Source organism: Myotis nattereri, assembly GCF_964212035.1.
Source record: "Myotis nattereri genome assembly, chromosome: 1".
NCBI classification, from domain to species: domain Eukaryota; kingdom Metazoa; phylum Chordata; class Mammalia; order Chiroptera; family Vespertilionidae; genus Myotis; species Myotis nattereri.
Genome location: NC_138075.1, coordinates 174,881,427 through 174,897,955, shown reverse-complemented (window position 1 = coordinate 174,897,955; position 16,529 = coordinate 174,881,427). Strand labels below are relative to the sequence as shown.

Sequence of the window (16,529 nt, the reverse complement as noted above, 5' to 3'; positions counted from 1 at the left end):
CGCTGTTTCTCAGTCTTTGGGTCTGTCCCTGTTCATCAGTCCATGTGTTCTCTATAATCCACAAATGAGTGAGATCATGTGGTATTTATCTTTCTCTAACTGGCTTATTTCACTTAGCATAATGCTCTCCAGTTCCATCCATGCTGTTGCAAAAGGCAAGAGTTCCTTTTTTTTTTTTTTTTTTTACCACAGCATAGTATTCCATTGTGTATATGTACCACAGTTTTCTAATCCACTCATCTGCTGATGGGCACTTAGGCTGTTTCCAAATCTTAGCTATGGTGAATTGTGCTGCTATGAACATAGGGGCACATATATCCTTTCTGATTGGCGTTTCTGGTTTCTTGGGATATATTCCTAGTAGTGGGATCACTGGGTCAAATGAGAGTTCCATTTTTAGTCTTCTGAGGTAGCTCCATACTGTTCTCCACAGTGGCTGCACCAGTCTGCATTCCCACCAGCAGTGCAGAAGGGTTCCTTTTTCTCCACATCCTCTCCAACACTTGTCATTTGTTGATTTGTTGATGATAGCCATTCTGACAGGTGTGAGATGATAACGCATTGTCGTTTTGATTTGCATCTCTCGTATAATTAGTGACTTTGAGCAGGTTTTCATATGTCTTTCGGCCTTCTGTATGTCCTCTTTCAAAAAGTGTCTATCTAGGTCCGTTGCCCATTTTTTTATTGGATTGTTTATCTTCCTTTTGTTAAGTTTCATGAGATCCCTGTAAATGTTGGAAATTAAACCCTTATCAGTGGTATCATTGGCAAATATGTTCTCCCATGTAGTGGGTCTTCTTGTTGTTTTGTTGATGGTTTCCTTTGCTGTGCAAAAGCTTTTTATTTTGATGTAGTCCCATTTGTTTATTTTCTCTTTAGTTTCCATTGCCCTAGGAGCATTATCAGAGAAGAAATTTCTTCGGCACAGCCAACATCATAATCAATGGGCAAAAACTAAAACCATTCCCCCTAAAAACAGGAACAAGACAGGGATGCCCCCTCTCACCACTTCTGTTCAACATAGTACTGGAAGTACTTAGCCGTATTTAGTAATTTTAAAAAATCATTGAAAAATACCAAGAAGCCATGGAAAGTAGGTGCTTCAAGAAAGAATGGTTAATAGTGTTGAAAGCTCCTGGGAAGTCAAGTTCACTGATGATTGAAAATTGTCAAGCATGAAGCTTGTGAGAATCATGTAATTGGAATTATGGGTGCACAAACTAGGGTACAGTGGATACATGCAAGGATATAGTTTCAGTGTAGATAACTATGCTAGGCAAGGGGATAAAAAGATGATAGCTGGAGGGGGAGCTGGAGTCTAAATTATTTAATAGGATAAACTTTTAAATATGTCTCAGAACCATGAGAATGATATGCTAAAGAGAGAGAAATTTAACAGAAAAGAGAAAGGATCATTAAGAGAAAGCTATGGTAACATGGACTAAGTTATTTATTGTCTCTGCCTTGGTTTTCACAACTATAGATGGGGAAAATATACCTACCTCATAAGATTATTCTAACAATTAAATAATATGTTAATAGAATGTTTAGTAAAAAGTTTGGCATACAGAATGCATTTAATACATTGGTGCTTAAAATGGATCCGGCACCTAACACTATCTCATACTTATTAGATGGTCAACGTATATTTGTTATATGTTGAATGAATATGAATCTGTTACATGATTTTTGATTAGTTGGGAATATAAATGAGTCAGGTTCATGTTACGATACACTAGTTATAGATGCACCTTGACTATTCACTGATGATGATTATGATGATGATACTATTTAATATTTGCCACCTGATGATGTTGATGTTTGGGGCATTTGTGTTCACAGGGTGCCATTTTTCTGCCTGGAAATAAAGTCCTGGAACATCCCTGCAATGAAGAGAGTCCAGGGAAATTCCTTTTTGAAGTAGTTCCAGGTAAGGTGGTTTTCTGGTTTGATTGCATTATTGCTGTTTCATATTGATAAAGGTGAAAACAAGTCAGACAGCCTTTATTCATGGCTGAGAACATTAATTTGAGGAGGCAGGTATCACATTTGGTTCCTATTTACAGAGATAATGACTCCAGGCTTCTACACTTGGTACAAATGAACGTTAGCACACACACACACACACAAACGCATGGCCACATGATTATTGGATACCCATCTGTCCACAGACTCCAGAGTGACCAGAAGTCAAGACACAACATCGCTAAGACACTCTTGGAGACAAGTTTCTTGCAATATGAAAATTTTAGCAAGGTATTATAGGTAGACTACATTGTCCAGCTGATTTACTGCCTTAATTTCCTCATAAAATGACATTGTAAAGAAGCCTTTGCTATAAAAACAAAAGAAAGGAAAAAACCTCCTTCAACAACTAACAAAATGTTGCAGTTCTGTACCTCAACTTTGTTCCCAACCAACCACTTCCATATGTTTGGCTTGTAAAGTTGAGGATGCCTCTGCCAAGTGATCAGATCCTGCAGTTAAATTTCTTCAACATCTGTTCTTTTTTTCCTTCTATTCATCTTCATTCATCCCTCTCAGAGTACCTGGTTTTTACTTAAACCTTTAACTCACCCAGCAACAATTTCTTCAAGGCCATCAGCTACTTTTTGGATGAGATTTTTAGCCCTTCCTTAATCCCTAATGTAAGAAAAAGAGAGGGATGTACTTTTTATAGCATTGGCTCTGACAGACCCAGTTGATGTGCTATTGACATTGATGTACTCATAGTCTAGGGTGAGTTTTAATTTATTTGGGTGACTAATATGTAATGCATATCAATAAAGCTGGCACAGAGGCAGTCAACAAAATATTTCCCCCAGATTTATAAATGTTGGGAATCTAAAATGTGAAAGCATATTTTTCTCCTCAATGAAAACAGCTGTAGCATTGAGTTCATCTGGCTCACAGTGGAATCCATGACTAAATGTTAATTAATGCAGCTGAAGTGCAGAAAGGTTAGTCAGATGCATTGTGTTATTTGTTTCCCTCCAAGGAGAACATATTGCAAGAAACCTGAATCTTGTTTGCCCTATTAAGAGCTTTTTTATACTTACTTCTTAGTGGAATACTCTGTATGGGACCAAATTCCAGATGGTGCAAAGTCTTTGAAGTATCAGAAGTGGAAATTTCTTTCCCTATTTATCCTCAAACATTAGGGCCCGTTGGCTTTTAAATGAGCCTGGTATTAAACTGACAGCTTTGGCTCTTTATCTCCAATGTAATTTGAAAGGTCTGCTACTGTGTAGAGATTCCATCTTTCTATTGTTCTGATGTAATATAGATGGGTATTGTCAAGACTTCTAGAGACAGCTGTGTCTTCGAGCTCAGGAAGTCACGAAACCTTCCCTCCAAGATTGCTGTTCTAGGGCATGTGTTGCATATGCAGTACACATGAAATAATGGCTTTTGATGAGCAAAACTTAAGAAGCTCAAGACTCTATGATGTGGAATCTGAAAGTTGTTCTTTCAAAACAAATGAGCTCAGAGCTCATTTGAAAAGATGCTTCCTGAATCATTAGTACAATATGTGTAGCTTCTAAATTAGGATTTATAATTCTGAAGTGACAAGAGAATTGTGTCAAATGTTTCTTTGAAGAGGGATTTGGAAAATCACTATGGCCACAGTGAGAATTCAGTGTCTGTGCCATTAATCTTGGTCATTGGGGGTTTATTGGTGGGCCCCTGACATCAGGATGGAATTTCAGGCAAATGCTACTGTATTCGTATGAAATGTGGGGATCTGTATCGCATGATTTTTATCAATTTTTGCAAAATCAGGATTACTCAGGTATAGAGTGACATGGTTTCTTTTTGCAAATGGGAATGACAAGATGATATTTTCTGAGATCTCTAATTGTGAAATAGTTTGACGTGGGGAGCCTGTGAAGTGCAATAGTGATTTCTTTTGTCAGAAAGGGTAGGAGACAGGAAAGATGGTGAAAATGTGGTCATTGCCATATATAGAATCCTCTTCACACTGAAGGCATATCATCATAACACATACTTATTCTACATTGCTTTCTCTGTGAAATTCTCTTGATCACCACTTCTAAAAACCCATGCTGCAGATGATGCTTACAGAACCAGCACTATTCCATCTCTATAGACATGCACCTTAGGCCCAACTACCCGAGGGATAGCCATTAATAGGATACCTTAATCCCACATGCCTATAATGGTATCTAAAAAAACTGGTAATAGCCTCCAGGAAGCCCTTTGACAAATATTCTAGAACTATATACATACACATTTGTGTGAGTGTGTGTGTGTGTGTGTGTGTGTGTGTGTACAAGCAGGGTAGGCAAATATAGGTTTATAGTTGTTCATATGGAAAAAGACATGCAGGTTATAATTATTACAATAGCTTTATTTTTTAATATATTTTTATTGATTTCAGAGAGGAAAGGAGAGGGAGAAAGAGATAGAATCATCAATGATAAGAGAGAATCATTGATTGGTTGCCTCCTGCACACTGGGGATTGAGCTCACAATCTGGACATGTGCCCTGACTGGTAACTGAACTGTGACCTCCTGGTTCATAGGTCGACATTCAACCTATGAGCCATGCAGGTCAGACTACAATAGCTTTATTATTACTGTGCTTCACATACTTACAACTGTAACCTACTTTTGCCCCACCCTATATATAGAGGGAGAAAGAGAGTTTATGACATGTGTATATATCTTTATAGTTCCCAGATCTTTGTTTTGTTTTTGCTTTAGTCCAAAATATCTTATGATATTAAGCAATCATGTGCAAATGAGAAAACAAGATTTTTCAATAGAATTGGGCATCTTACTACAATTCTATGAGTCCGGCTATATTATTTATTACTTTGGGTAGTATATTTCTGGGCAGGCTTTGAGCTTTTATAAAAACCTACCTGAAAAAAAAAATCTGCCATAATTTAGGATTAATTTTTTATAGATTTGCTATCTCATAAAATGAATTATCTCATAATAATGCCATGATTTAAAGCATTTCACTTCAATTTTTTTCCATTTCTCTACTTGTTATTCAAAAAGGAGGTGTTAGCCAAATTGGCATATTTGAATATTTCGCTGTCTGACATGCCAAATTTTAGACTGGATTATGTTTTATGGCCAAGTGCTAAGTTTTGGGGAAATGTGGTTGAGAAAATAATGTTGGCAGACCTTTAATGTATAATGCTCAAAGGAAGAGCTTTGCTTCTCTCAAAATGTGTACTTGGAAGTTTTTCTTGTGATGTTTAAAAAAATTAACAGAATAATTAATGGAATGATGATGCCTTAACTTTCTCAGAAGAATAGTCTGTCACACGGAGAAAAGGCAATAGTGGTTCAAAGACAGACAGAGACTGGTAGAGAGAGACAAGGAAGTATGTGCTCTAAGGAGTTAGGAACCACACCTTTATCCCTCATTACTTCATCCCTAACACCTAGTACAGCATAAGGCAAGGTGCGGACAAAGGTTGAAGTGTGTGTGTCTACCAGGTTTATGGAGGAATCTCAATCATATGAATGCTGTTTTTTGTTGTCGTTGTTGATTGGCTACCACTACTCCCAACTCAGTGATGCTGATCTCTTACTTCCTGCTGTGTGGGATCTTTCCATCCCCTGGTGCAGCTAAGACCTCTGTGGCCCTCATGGCTGAAGTTGTGGGCAGCTTCTCACGTCCTTTTCCCACTTCTCTGCCTTCCCCTCTGATGATGATACTGAGAGAAGGATGGAAGAAGGTGATCTTCCTACCCAAGCGCTTCTGCAGGGATATAGCTCCTTTGCACTGCCTGCTTTGTACATGTCTCCCCAAATGCTGACTCTCACCGAGTGCAGTTGAGGATTTTTCAACATCCCTAGAAAGGGAGATGCACCTCACATCGTAGGATGTTCTGTCTTGGGCATGATCTTGTTGGACGGGATGCCAACAAAGGGACTCAAAGGCCAGCTGCTTTCCTTGTGGTTACTCAACTACCAGGATTCCCATGTACCTGCCAAGTAAGAGCAGTGCAGGCTGTTTGGCTGCTGCTGCCTCACTGCACCCGCCACCTTGCCGCTGCCTCCATGGCGAGTGAGCTTCAGACCCAGTGGGTTCAGTGGCTTTCCAAGCTTCACGCAAGTCTTCAGCTTGGAGAAGTTGTGGGTGACCATTCTAGTACACTTCAAAATTTACGAGCAACTTTCTCATGATTTTCTGATTTGTTCTGTTGGTTGGGAGAAATTCTTTTCCTCCTCGTCAAAAACAATAGTGTTTATCTTGAAAACTGTTGTCTCCAAGCAGCACTTCCTCTTTTCTAGTCTTCCTCTTGTACTAGTCAAGAACAGGCAAATGGGGTTTGGGTTTCTTTGAAATGCCTTCTGTCTATAAACCCTGTAGGGAAGTGGCTTGGCACAACTTCCATTGTTCTTTACAAGTTGGAATGTTAGTTTTTAGCACTTTTTAATTCATATTTAGATCTTACTAATTCCGGGTAATGGAAAGACATTTTTAAAAAATCTATAGCTATCTAAAATCTTCGTCTGGATTCTGGGGAAGCACATTCTGATGGAGAGTTATGATCACATGTTTATTGGGGAGTGCTCTCTGAAGATACTTCATCTGTGAGGAAGTGAGGAAAGCAGGGTGGGCAGAGGGAGAGGCTGTCCCATGACATCATTGCAACGGAAGTCTCAGCTGATGGTATGGGGAGCCCTGGAGCTGGGTTGCCCCTCAGAGTTGTTCTAAAGTGAGGGACCAGACCTGTTTCCTGGCATCAGCTGGCCAGCCATTGATTGGAAAGAGGGGAGACAAATAAACTGGGGTGAAGTAGTATCCTGTTGCAGTGGAGAACAGTTCCATGAGGGCCTCTGTGAGCCACCAGCAGTCAATATCCCAGCCTCTGGGATTTATTGCATTAAATATCCATTATAGCACCTACAGCTTATCTGTATCCCAGGCAAGTCCTGGCTCTTTGCATGAATCACTTTATTTAACCTTTATTACAATTCTTGGAGGCAGCCTATTGTATTATGTCCATTCCCAAATAAAGAAACTGAGGCACAGAGAAGTAATTTGATCAAGGTAAAACAGCTAACTCCAGCTAGTGAATGTATATGCGTGTGTGTGTGCGTGTGTGTGTATGCATGCATCACTGATTTACCTTTCCCAAGGTAAAGCACCCAGAAATTAAACTAAAGTTTTATATATATAATCTGACTTCAAAATATGAGGTATTAGAATTTTGAGCATAGTTTGTGAAATATGAATATGTGAATATTTTTGTTATTCTTAGTTGAAACGGATATACTTGCATCTCTTCTTAACTTCTCCATTAAGAATGAGAGTTTCAGCCCTAACTGGTTTGGCTCAGTGGATAGAGCATCGGCCTGCAGACTGAAGAGTCTCAGGTTTGATTCCAGCTAAGGGCATGTACCTTGGTTGCAGGCACATCCCCAATAGGAGGTATGCAGGAGGCAGCTGATCAATGTTTTTAACTCTCTATCGCTCTCCCTTCCTCTCTGTGAAAAATTAATAAAATTATTTATTAAAAAAAGAATGAGAGTTTCATCACTTGAAGTGAGACTAGGCATTTTCATTTATTTGCAGTTATTTTTAGGTTTATGCCTATCATTACAATAGGCACTGGATAAAGATGCCCATTCATAGTGCTTTTGAATGTATGTTCTAAAGCCAAACTATACTGTCATGAAAAAGTGGGGAGAGAAATATACTTGTCCACAGTGTCCATACTTACATGTGAATAACTATGCCAAAGGACGAATCTACACCTGTAATTTTTCCCTACAAAAAAACTGATACACTGGGGTTCACTTCTCTTCATTACAGAACTCACGTTGCAGAAACCGTCTCAGCTTCTTCACCAACTTGCTCCACACACTGGCCAAGTTATCACTCACTATCTAGCCAGCAGCAGACACACCTGTTGGCAATCAGTCCACTGACCTGCATAGATATTATCCAAGCAGAGACCCCATTATGAGTTTCAAAAGCAATTACCAATATTACAAACTCTCAAAACCCCATTGTGCCCAGTGCCCCAAATCAGTAAGAACTAGAACTTGGAGGTTTTCTCATCCTCTTCCTTCTCCCAAGGAAAGAAATGAGGAACACACAAGAAAATAGGATGAGGGGTAAAATGTTGGCCATAGAAACAAAGAAAAAAAAAGGAATTTTGAAGGGTATTCTAAAGTGATTTTCATCTGCCTGGAAATGAAATTAAGCCCTTCAAAAAAAGTGAAGGTGTCATTTTCCCCACCATTACCCATGACTACACTAATAATTTTCAATAACCTCAGACAATTGCATATTGCTGCTGTAAATTTCACTAACATTTCTTTCATTCTAATTATTTTCCAGAAGAATTTTTAGGAGCTAAATGAAAGGTTAGAGAACGTGGATGTCTTTATCTGTCTATCTAGCTTTCTCTATATGTAGCTCATTATCTCTATTTCCTTTGCATCTATTTATTTCATCTATATACACACATGTCTAATATGACAATTTTTCTATTATTCATAATTCCATGCTATATTATTCATCAGTTTTTACTTTTACCTCTCAGATTCAGTTTTCTCCTGGTCCTATGATTATAATTCTACAGACCTATTTTATGCATTTACAAAAGAACTCCCTAGACAGAATATTTTATATGTCTGGAGACTGTAAAATTTTTAATTTCCCAAAACCTGAACTGATTTAGATGGTCAATGCAGCTGTGCTATATAATAGACCAATATTTGTGTTTTTGAGATAATGATGTTACAACAGCAGTTAAAATTTATCATCCACGTCTGTATTTGCAACTACTTCTAGGATGAACAAATAAAGTCATTGGATATATTAATTTTCTGTCACTTAAAAATGTAAGCCAGGCCTTGGGTGGTGTTGCTCAGTGCTTAGAAATTAACCCACACATCACAGAGTTGTGGGTTTGATTCCCGGTCAAGAGCATGTCCCTGAGTTGCATATTCAATTCCCAGCCCCAAACTGGGTATGCACCATGTTTCTCTCTCTCCCTCCCCTCCCCCTCTCTCTCCCTCTCTCCCTCCCTTCTTCCCTCCCTCCCTCCGTCCCTCCCTCCCATCCATCTACACTAATAAAAGACAAAGATGCTAATTGACCATAACTTTGCTATGTCCAAGCCACGCCCACCAGCCAATCAGAGCGACTACATGCAAAATAACCCAACCAAGATGGTGGCCAGCAGCCACGGAGCTGGAGCAAGCAGGAGGCTTGGTTGCCCCGGCGATAAAGGAAGCCAAGCTTCCTGCCTGCTCTGGCCAGCTGTGGCCTCTGAAAAAGGCAACAAAGTTTCAATTATAGAAGCTAAATAAATCCCAGATACCTGCTTCCAGCCAGCCTCCACTGGGAGCTTGGGTGTCTGGGGGCTGTGGCCAGGTGAAAATAGCCATCAGCCCCTCACACAGGTTGGCCAGGCACCCCAGCGGGGACCCCTACCATGAAGGGGCTGTGGCCAGCCTGAAAACAGCCATCAGCCCCTCACCCAGACTCTCCAGGGACCCTAGCAAGACCCTCAACCCTGAAGAGGGTGTGACCAGCCTGAAAACGGCCCTCAGCCCCTCACCCAGGCTGGCCAGGCACCCCAGCGGGACCCTCACCCTGATCCAGGACACCCTTCAGGGCAAACCAGTAGGACCCCACCCATGCACCAGGCCTCTCTCCTATATAAAAAAAAGGGTAATATGCAAATTGACCCTAACAGCAGAGTGACTGGGAATCACTGGTCACTATGACACACACTGAACACCAGGGGGCAGACACTCAATGCAGGAGCTGCCCCCTGGTGGTCAGTGCGCTCCCACAGGGGGAGCTCTGCTCAGCCACCAGCCAGGTTGACGGCTGCCAGTACAGTGGTGGCGGTGGCAGCCTCTCCCGCCTCCTCAGCAGCGCTAAGGATGTCCGACTGCAGCTAGGCCTGCTCCCTGCTGGCAAGTGGACATCCCCCAGGGCTCCCGGGCTGCCAGAGGGATGTCTGACTGCCAGCTTAGGCCCAATCCCCCCGGGGAGCGGGCCTAAGCCAGCAGGTGGTCATTCCCCGAGGGGTCCCAGACTGCGAGAGGGCACAGGCCATGCTGAGGGACCCTCCTGAGTGCACAAATTTTTGTGCACTGGGCCTCTAGTTATCTATAAAAAATCAATGGGAAAAAGATCAGTGGGTGAGGATTAACAACAACAATAAAAATGTAAACCAGTATTTGGTGTGTCTATTTTAAATGAAAATGTGGGGGTATTGTAAGTGTTTTAGCATCAACATCATCTTCTTGATCATTAGTTAAATATGCTGCTGGAACATTTACTTTTAGAACACTCTGTTTATCTTATCTTTCTCTTTTGTGTTAGTACAGTAAGTTAAAATCAGGCAACTATATTTTTTATCTGCCTAAGTCTATAGACTGCCCTGAAGCTTGTGTTTTTTAAAGTTCCTTTTTGCTTAATTTGTGCAAATTATTTAGAGAATGTGAGTAGGAGTTGTTTATGGCATGAAAACATAATTCTATATACATAAGTAGTTCTGAACATGAGTTAAATAAATGCATTGAAAATCAGCATGCTTTAGCTACTAAGTATTCTTTCATATAAAAAATGCATTTGGGATTTTTTGCTTCTACATTCCCTTGCTAGTTAAAACGCCTTAAAATTTTACATTTAAAAGAGGCTATTAAAATGGTTAAAGAGCATTTAAAATGTTTGCAATCTCTTGAAATTCTGGCTAATGCTTCGTCAACCAGAAGGCATTTGGGGCATTTATAAACCAGTTGTAAGTGTGATCTCATGATTGCTCTTATGAGAAATGCTGAATGCAGCGTGCTCTCTCACAGTGTTTGTGGACATGTGGATCCGTGCACATTTAGTTTTATCATTCACTCTACATGCTAGGTCAGGATCAGCAAATATTTTCTGAAAAAGACCAAAGTAAATGTTTCAGCCTTTACAGGCCATAAAGTCTCTGTTACAATTATTCAACTTTGTTGTTGTAACATAAACAAATGGGCATGGCCGTGTTCCAATAAAACTTAATGAATGAACACTGACATTTGGATTTTATATAATTTTCAAATCTAAAGAAATATCCTTCTTTTCAGTTTTTTTTTCTAATAGCTTAAAAATGTAAAAAACAGACAGTGGGCTAGATTTAGCCCATAGGCCATAGCTTGTGGACCCCTATAGTGAGATTTTTAAAAAGCCTATGAAAAGGAGTCTGAGGATACTAATATAAATCACTAATCCTTGCTGGTGCCATCAGAGCCAGAATTAGAGCTCTGAGACAGCCTGTCTCCCCAGGCCATGGCATTACCCCATGGCTGCCTCAAAATCAGGATGCAGGAGCTGCTTGCCAATCTTTTTATTTAGCAGCTCTATCATTGAATGCTATCTATTTTTTTTCCCACCAGGATGAACCTAAAAAGTTTTAGCGACCAAACTGAAATTCTCTGTTTAAACCCTGTCATGTCTCATTTAGAACTCTAGATCCTGACCAAAGCTAAAATCTGTTTCGTGACTTTTTAAAGAAATGAATACCATTAATAGGATATTGAGTGCGCCTAGCCTGAAAAAAAATCTCCCATACTTTGTCCAGTCCACACAAGTTCATGAAGATATTCATAAGTATTCTGATCTTTTGCAAGATCAAGTAGCTTGAAGTATCATCAAAACTCTCCTTTTTACAATGTACATACCTTAAAGATCTAAGTCTCTTATAGAAAAGGACAGTACTGTGTTCATTGGTAAAACTAACAAATTAATTTTCTCAGAGGGGTGGTTTATTTATCCTACCACGCATTTATTAACATCTCTACCCCTCACCCACCAGTTCTATAACATCCATATGAAAAACACTCCCTTAATATTTGTAGTAAATGTTTACAGAAATTGTGTCAGGTCCTGTAGTCTTATATGTCAGGCTTTATCTACAATGGTTCACTTAATATGACTATACCTGTGATAGATACCATCTTCCTTATTAGTAAACAATGGCACAAACTCACATTTCTAAGAATGTTAAAACTAAGCTTTACACCTATTTGAGCCCACAAAGCCACCACATGCCACAGATTTCTTATACCAGTAAGAATATGGATAGGCTTATTATCTAGATCCAACAGAGGCCGAAAGTCCAAGAATTAAGAGACTTAGGATGACAACTGAAGAAATGAGATTAAGGGTTTAAAAGTTCGTGTACTCTGCATTTCCTTCCACTCTCATGAGACTCAACATCTTAAAAATTGTTTGTATTCAATTTCTTTCCCATTACATTTAACGCTCTTAAGTAGAAACAATGCCTTCCATCCCCAGTGTCTAGCAGAGTGGCTGTCATTTAGTAGATGCTCAATGCATGCTTACTGAATTAATGAGTAAACTGAACCTCAGTTTATCATCTGTGTCATGATTGTATTGGATTATACAAAATCAGCTCTTTCTCTCAATGCCATAGAAAACAAGAAACTAGAGACTTTCATTAATTCACAGATGATATTCCTTAAAAAGTAGTCTGCATTTCCTCATCCTTCATTAATACTAAAACCAATCGTGTCAGTACTTTGGTGGAAGAAGGTGTTTATTTGCATGTTATTTGCTGCAAATGTGATCCTCCTCCCCACTGTGTTTTGTGGCATGGTTTCATTATGCATTCAGAGGCTATTTGTGTTCACCTGTCTTTTTCATCCAATAATTGGGAAGAAAATAGACAGTAAAGTGCTAGGCAAATGTCAGCCACTGTCATTATGATAAGAGAGTTTCTCCAGGCAGTTCTTTTTCTGGGGTAGGGCTCCTTTGAGCTGTATCTTATATAGGGAGAGAGTATGTTTGAATGAGTCAATGGCCAGTGGACAGAAAAACCAATAGACTGGAAAGGATCAGGGAATGAGAAAGAGAAAGTACACTTCACAGAAAAAAGAACATATCAGAAGAAGAAAGGTGAGTGAGCAGAGAACACACTGGTCATGCGAGGTGGGAGAGAAGCTGGCACCAAGGGGAAACTGGCATATCACTAAGTCCTGTGCCAACTCTCAGGGAACCAGGGAAGTCCTTTATTTTATTTTATTTTATTTTATTTTATTTTATTTTATTTTATTTTATTTTAACACAAAACTGAGCTGAAGTGGTCCTAAAGGTTTCAAAAAGCAAGACTTCAAGGACCATCTGCAACCCAATTATGTGTCCTTGGGGCTTTTGGAATTCCTGGCTTAAGTAAAATAAAAACAAATGAACAAATAGAACAAAAACAGACTCTCATAGAAACAAGAAACAAACGGATGATTGCTACAGGGAAAGGGAGAGGAGGGACAGATGGGTAAGAAAGATGAAGGGGGGGGATATAGTCACTAATATCACACAAAGTGTGATAACTTCGCATGGTGACGGATGGTTACTAGGCTTACTGTGGCAAGCACATCATAAGATATAAAATGTCGAATCACTATGTTGAATATGTGAAACTAATACAATATTATACATCAACTATACTTTAATAAAAAAATTTCAATCTAGTAACAAAAAGGTAAGATGAGTTGTGGGTCATATTAATATGATGTACTAACAAAGTTAGGAGAGAAACCATTGTATCATTTTTATTGCCTTTTCTGTCATAACAAAGTTAGAGGGCAGAATATAATATAAAAGAATTATCTTTGTCTGTTAGTCTGTGGGTTCATATTTCCTGTCCATTTTTCAAATGCTGCTTTTCTTAAAAATGTTCCATCTTCACACCCCATTATACCAAGCCAAGGAAGGCCTGAGAGGCCCTGGGTCTTGTAGAAATGTAGGGTCCAACCTGGAATCTCTACTCCTTAAATAAGAAAGCTGGCAACATGAGGCAAAGCCACCTAGGACTTATAAAACCCCAATTATCCCAGGTGCTTTGCTAAATACTTTGCCAAATCCCAAACTGTTTTCTTGAGGTATCTGAGAGTAGAGCAGAAAAGGCCCCTTTTCACCGTGATTTAGAAAGAGAGCTGCCTATCGGGGGGAAGGCTACGAGGTGATGGTGAGAAAGAAACACAGAGAGGGCCTCCCTGGAGGCCGATTAAAGAAGAGGAGAGAGGTCTGAGATGTCTCTGACAGACAGGACTAGGTCAGATGCCAGCTGCGCTGCTGGAGCTAGTTGCTAGGCTCTCCAAGCCACAGTTTCCTCTGAGCAAATATGAAGTAAGAACACCTCCCTCTTCAGGTTGTATTGAGGATGTAAAGAGACAAGAGTATGGGCATCACTTCGGACTCTGCCTGGCCTGAAGTAAATCTTAGTGATGAGTAGTAACATTTTGGAACAATGGTTTAAATGGTGCTGTGTATAAATAAGTGCTGGATACTGAATTGTTGTAGATGGGATTATAAATGCAGTGAAATTGAGGAAGCAAAAGGTCGGTGTCAGGGACTAGAATAATCAAGGAAGTCTTCCCAGAGTCGGTGAGTCGGCCCCTGGAATTTAAAGAACCCACATGATTTTGATTAGCTGACTGTGGTGTGACAAATCACAGGCTGAACAAATATTGGCAGAGGCGTGACGGAAGTTCTGAGACTAGACAGGGGTACTAATGGAGTAAGACGGGGATGTGCCAGGGACATGCAGTGTGACTCGCGTGTGTACCTGCCGATCCAGGATGTCACGGAGAGGTGGCCATTTGGTTATTTCTCTGACAGGGACAACTCGGGGAAGCCCTCAGTCCTAGGGAATTTGACAGTGTTCAGACATGAGGCGGCCCCCACATTGGCAATCAGTTAATTTTGTGAAAATATACAGCTAAATACTAATCAATGCTTATATTTCAAACATCGGAGTAATAAATCTAAATTCAAACTTCTATATTACGTTCAGTTTCATCAAATCAGCTATGAGTCTAATAAGTCTCACCAGCGTAAGAGGCCACTAGAGTATTATTGTGGAGTGGCGCTGGTTTAAGGATCCTCGGGTCCCATACAGAAAGTTTCCCCCTGAGCTCCTACTAACCAGCACTATTTAAAAAATCACATTTTATGTGTCTGTGACAAGAAAGAGGGATTGGTAGAAAGAGTATTTATTAGTTTGCTAGGGCTGCGGCAACACAGAACCACAGACTGAGGGGCTTAAAAACAGAAATGTATTTTCTCACCACCTGGAGGCTAGAAGTCCAAGATCAATGTATCAGCAAGATTGGTTTTTTCACTGAGGCCTCTTTGCTTTACTTGTATATGGCCACTTTCTCCCTGTGTCATCACATGCCTTCTTGCCTCTGTGCCCATCGGTGTCCTAAATTCCCGTTTCTAGTCAGATTGGATTAGGGCTCACCCTCAGGACCTCATTTTAACTTAATTAAAATTAAATGGGGTCTCTAAAGACCCTATTTCTACATGGGGTTAGGATCTGAGGTTCAAGGGGTTAGGGAAAACACAACTCAGCCCATAACAGAGTATAAAAGGAGATGAGATATCATTGTTCTTCCAAAGGCTTTGCTTTTATATGTATGAAGCAGACTCTTCCTCATGTTTATTACTAACTATTTGAGCTGCACCCAAACAAAGAAGTAGCCATTCAGATTTTTCTATTTGTACATTAGGCCACAGTCAAAAAATCCACTCAATTTTTTCATACATGTTGGAAAATGAGAATAATTTAGGAAGCAAAGTATTAACTGAGGACATGTGAAATAGCAATGGAGGCTGCCCAGAGAAAGAACAAATATTTTATTTATTTATTTTTAAATATATCTGTATTGATTTCAGAGAGGAAGGGAGAGGGAGAGAGAGATAAAAAAAAACAACATCAATCATGAGAGAGAATCATTGATAGTCTGCCTCCTGCACTCCCCCCACCAGGGACCAAGCCCACAACCCAGGCATGTTCATAGGTCAACACTCAATCACGGAGCCATGCCGGCCAGGCAAGAACAGATGTTTTATATAGCTAGTCTTTCTGGCACATTTAAATCCTGTCTTTGGATTTAAAAAAAAATCTCCTTAATTTTGTTTTTAGGTTTGTTTTTGTTGTCCTATTTCTAACACTTTGCCTAAAGGAAATAGACTAGACATCTCGCCTTGTGTTGTTATCTTTAGATATTTTAAGTCCAGGCTAATTTTTATTTGGGAACAAACTCCTTTCTAAAAGTGGTACACTCATGCATCCAATACTACTGTGATGTGTTTAGTCAGGGCAAGAAACCCAAGGGAACCCCTTGATACATCTTATCCAGTTGCCCAAACCTTCTGTAGTGAATTACCAACTTGTCATTCAGGGTGTAGAAGAGCTAGGAGTATCAAAACAGGCAATTAAGGCTTTAGGAAACGATTAGTGCAGGGGCATGACATAATGTAGGGTTCATTTTTCTAGCACCAATTACATTGTCCTTCACATGACTCATTATTTCTGATGTGTCACTTGCTTACAGGAATCACAGGGGAGATAATGACAGAACTGTGCAGAACTGTATCTTTGACTCTACTCTAAGGGCTGTGATTTGTCACAATGGGCTCTTTGATTGAAAGACAAATAACTCATTTTGATGTGGATGTAACTGATGCAAATCAATTATCATTTGAATCGTTGGTTTATTTTGTA

General features: G+C 39.8%; 1 protein-coding gene across 1 annotated transcript in view; it reads left to right on the top strand.

Annotated features, from left to right (window-relative positions):
- Nucleotides 1-16,529, top strand: part of ARHGAP24 (Rho GTPase activating protein 24) — a 456,309-nt gene that overhangs the window by 190,613 nt on the left and 249,167 nt on the right. Inside the window, exon 3 of the mRNA XM_081110112.1 lies at nucleotides 1,843-1,930. Within this exon, the coding sequence (XP_080966238.1) occupies nucleotides 1,843-1,930 (88 nt within the window). The remainder of the gene's footprint in view (nucleotides 1-1,842; nucleotides 1,931-16,529) is intronic.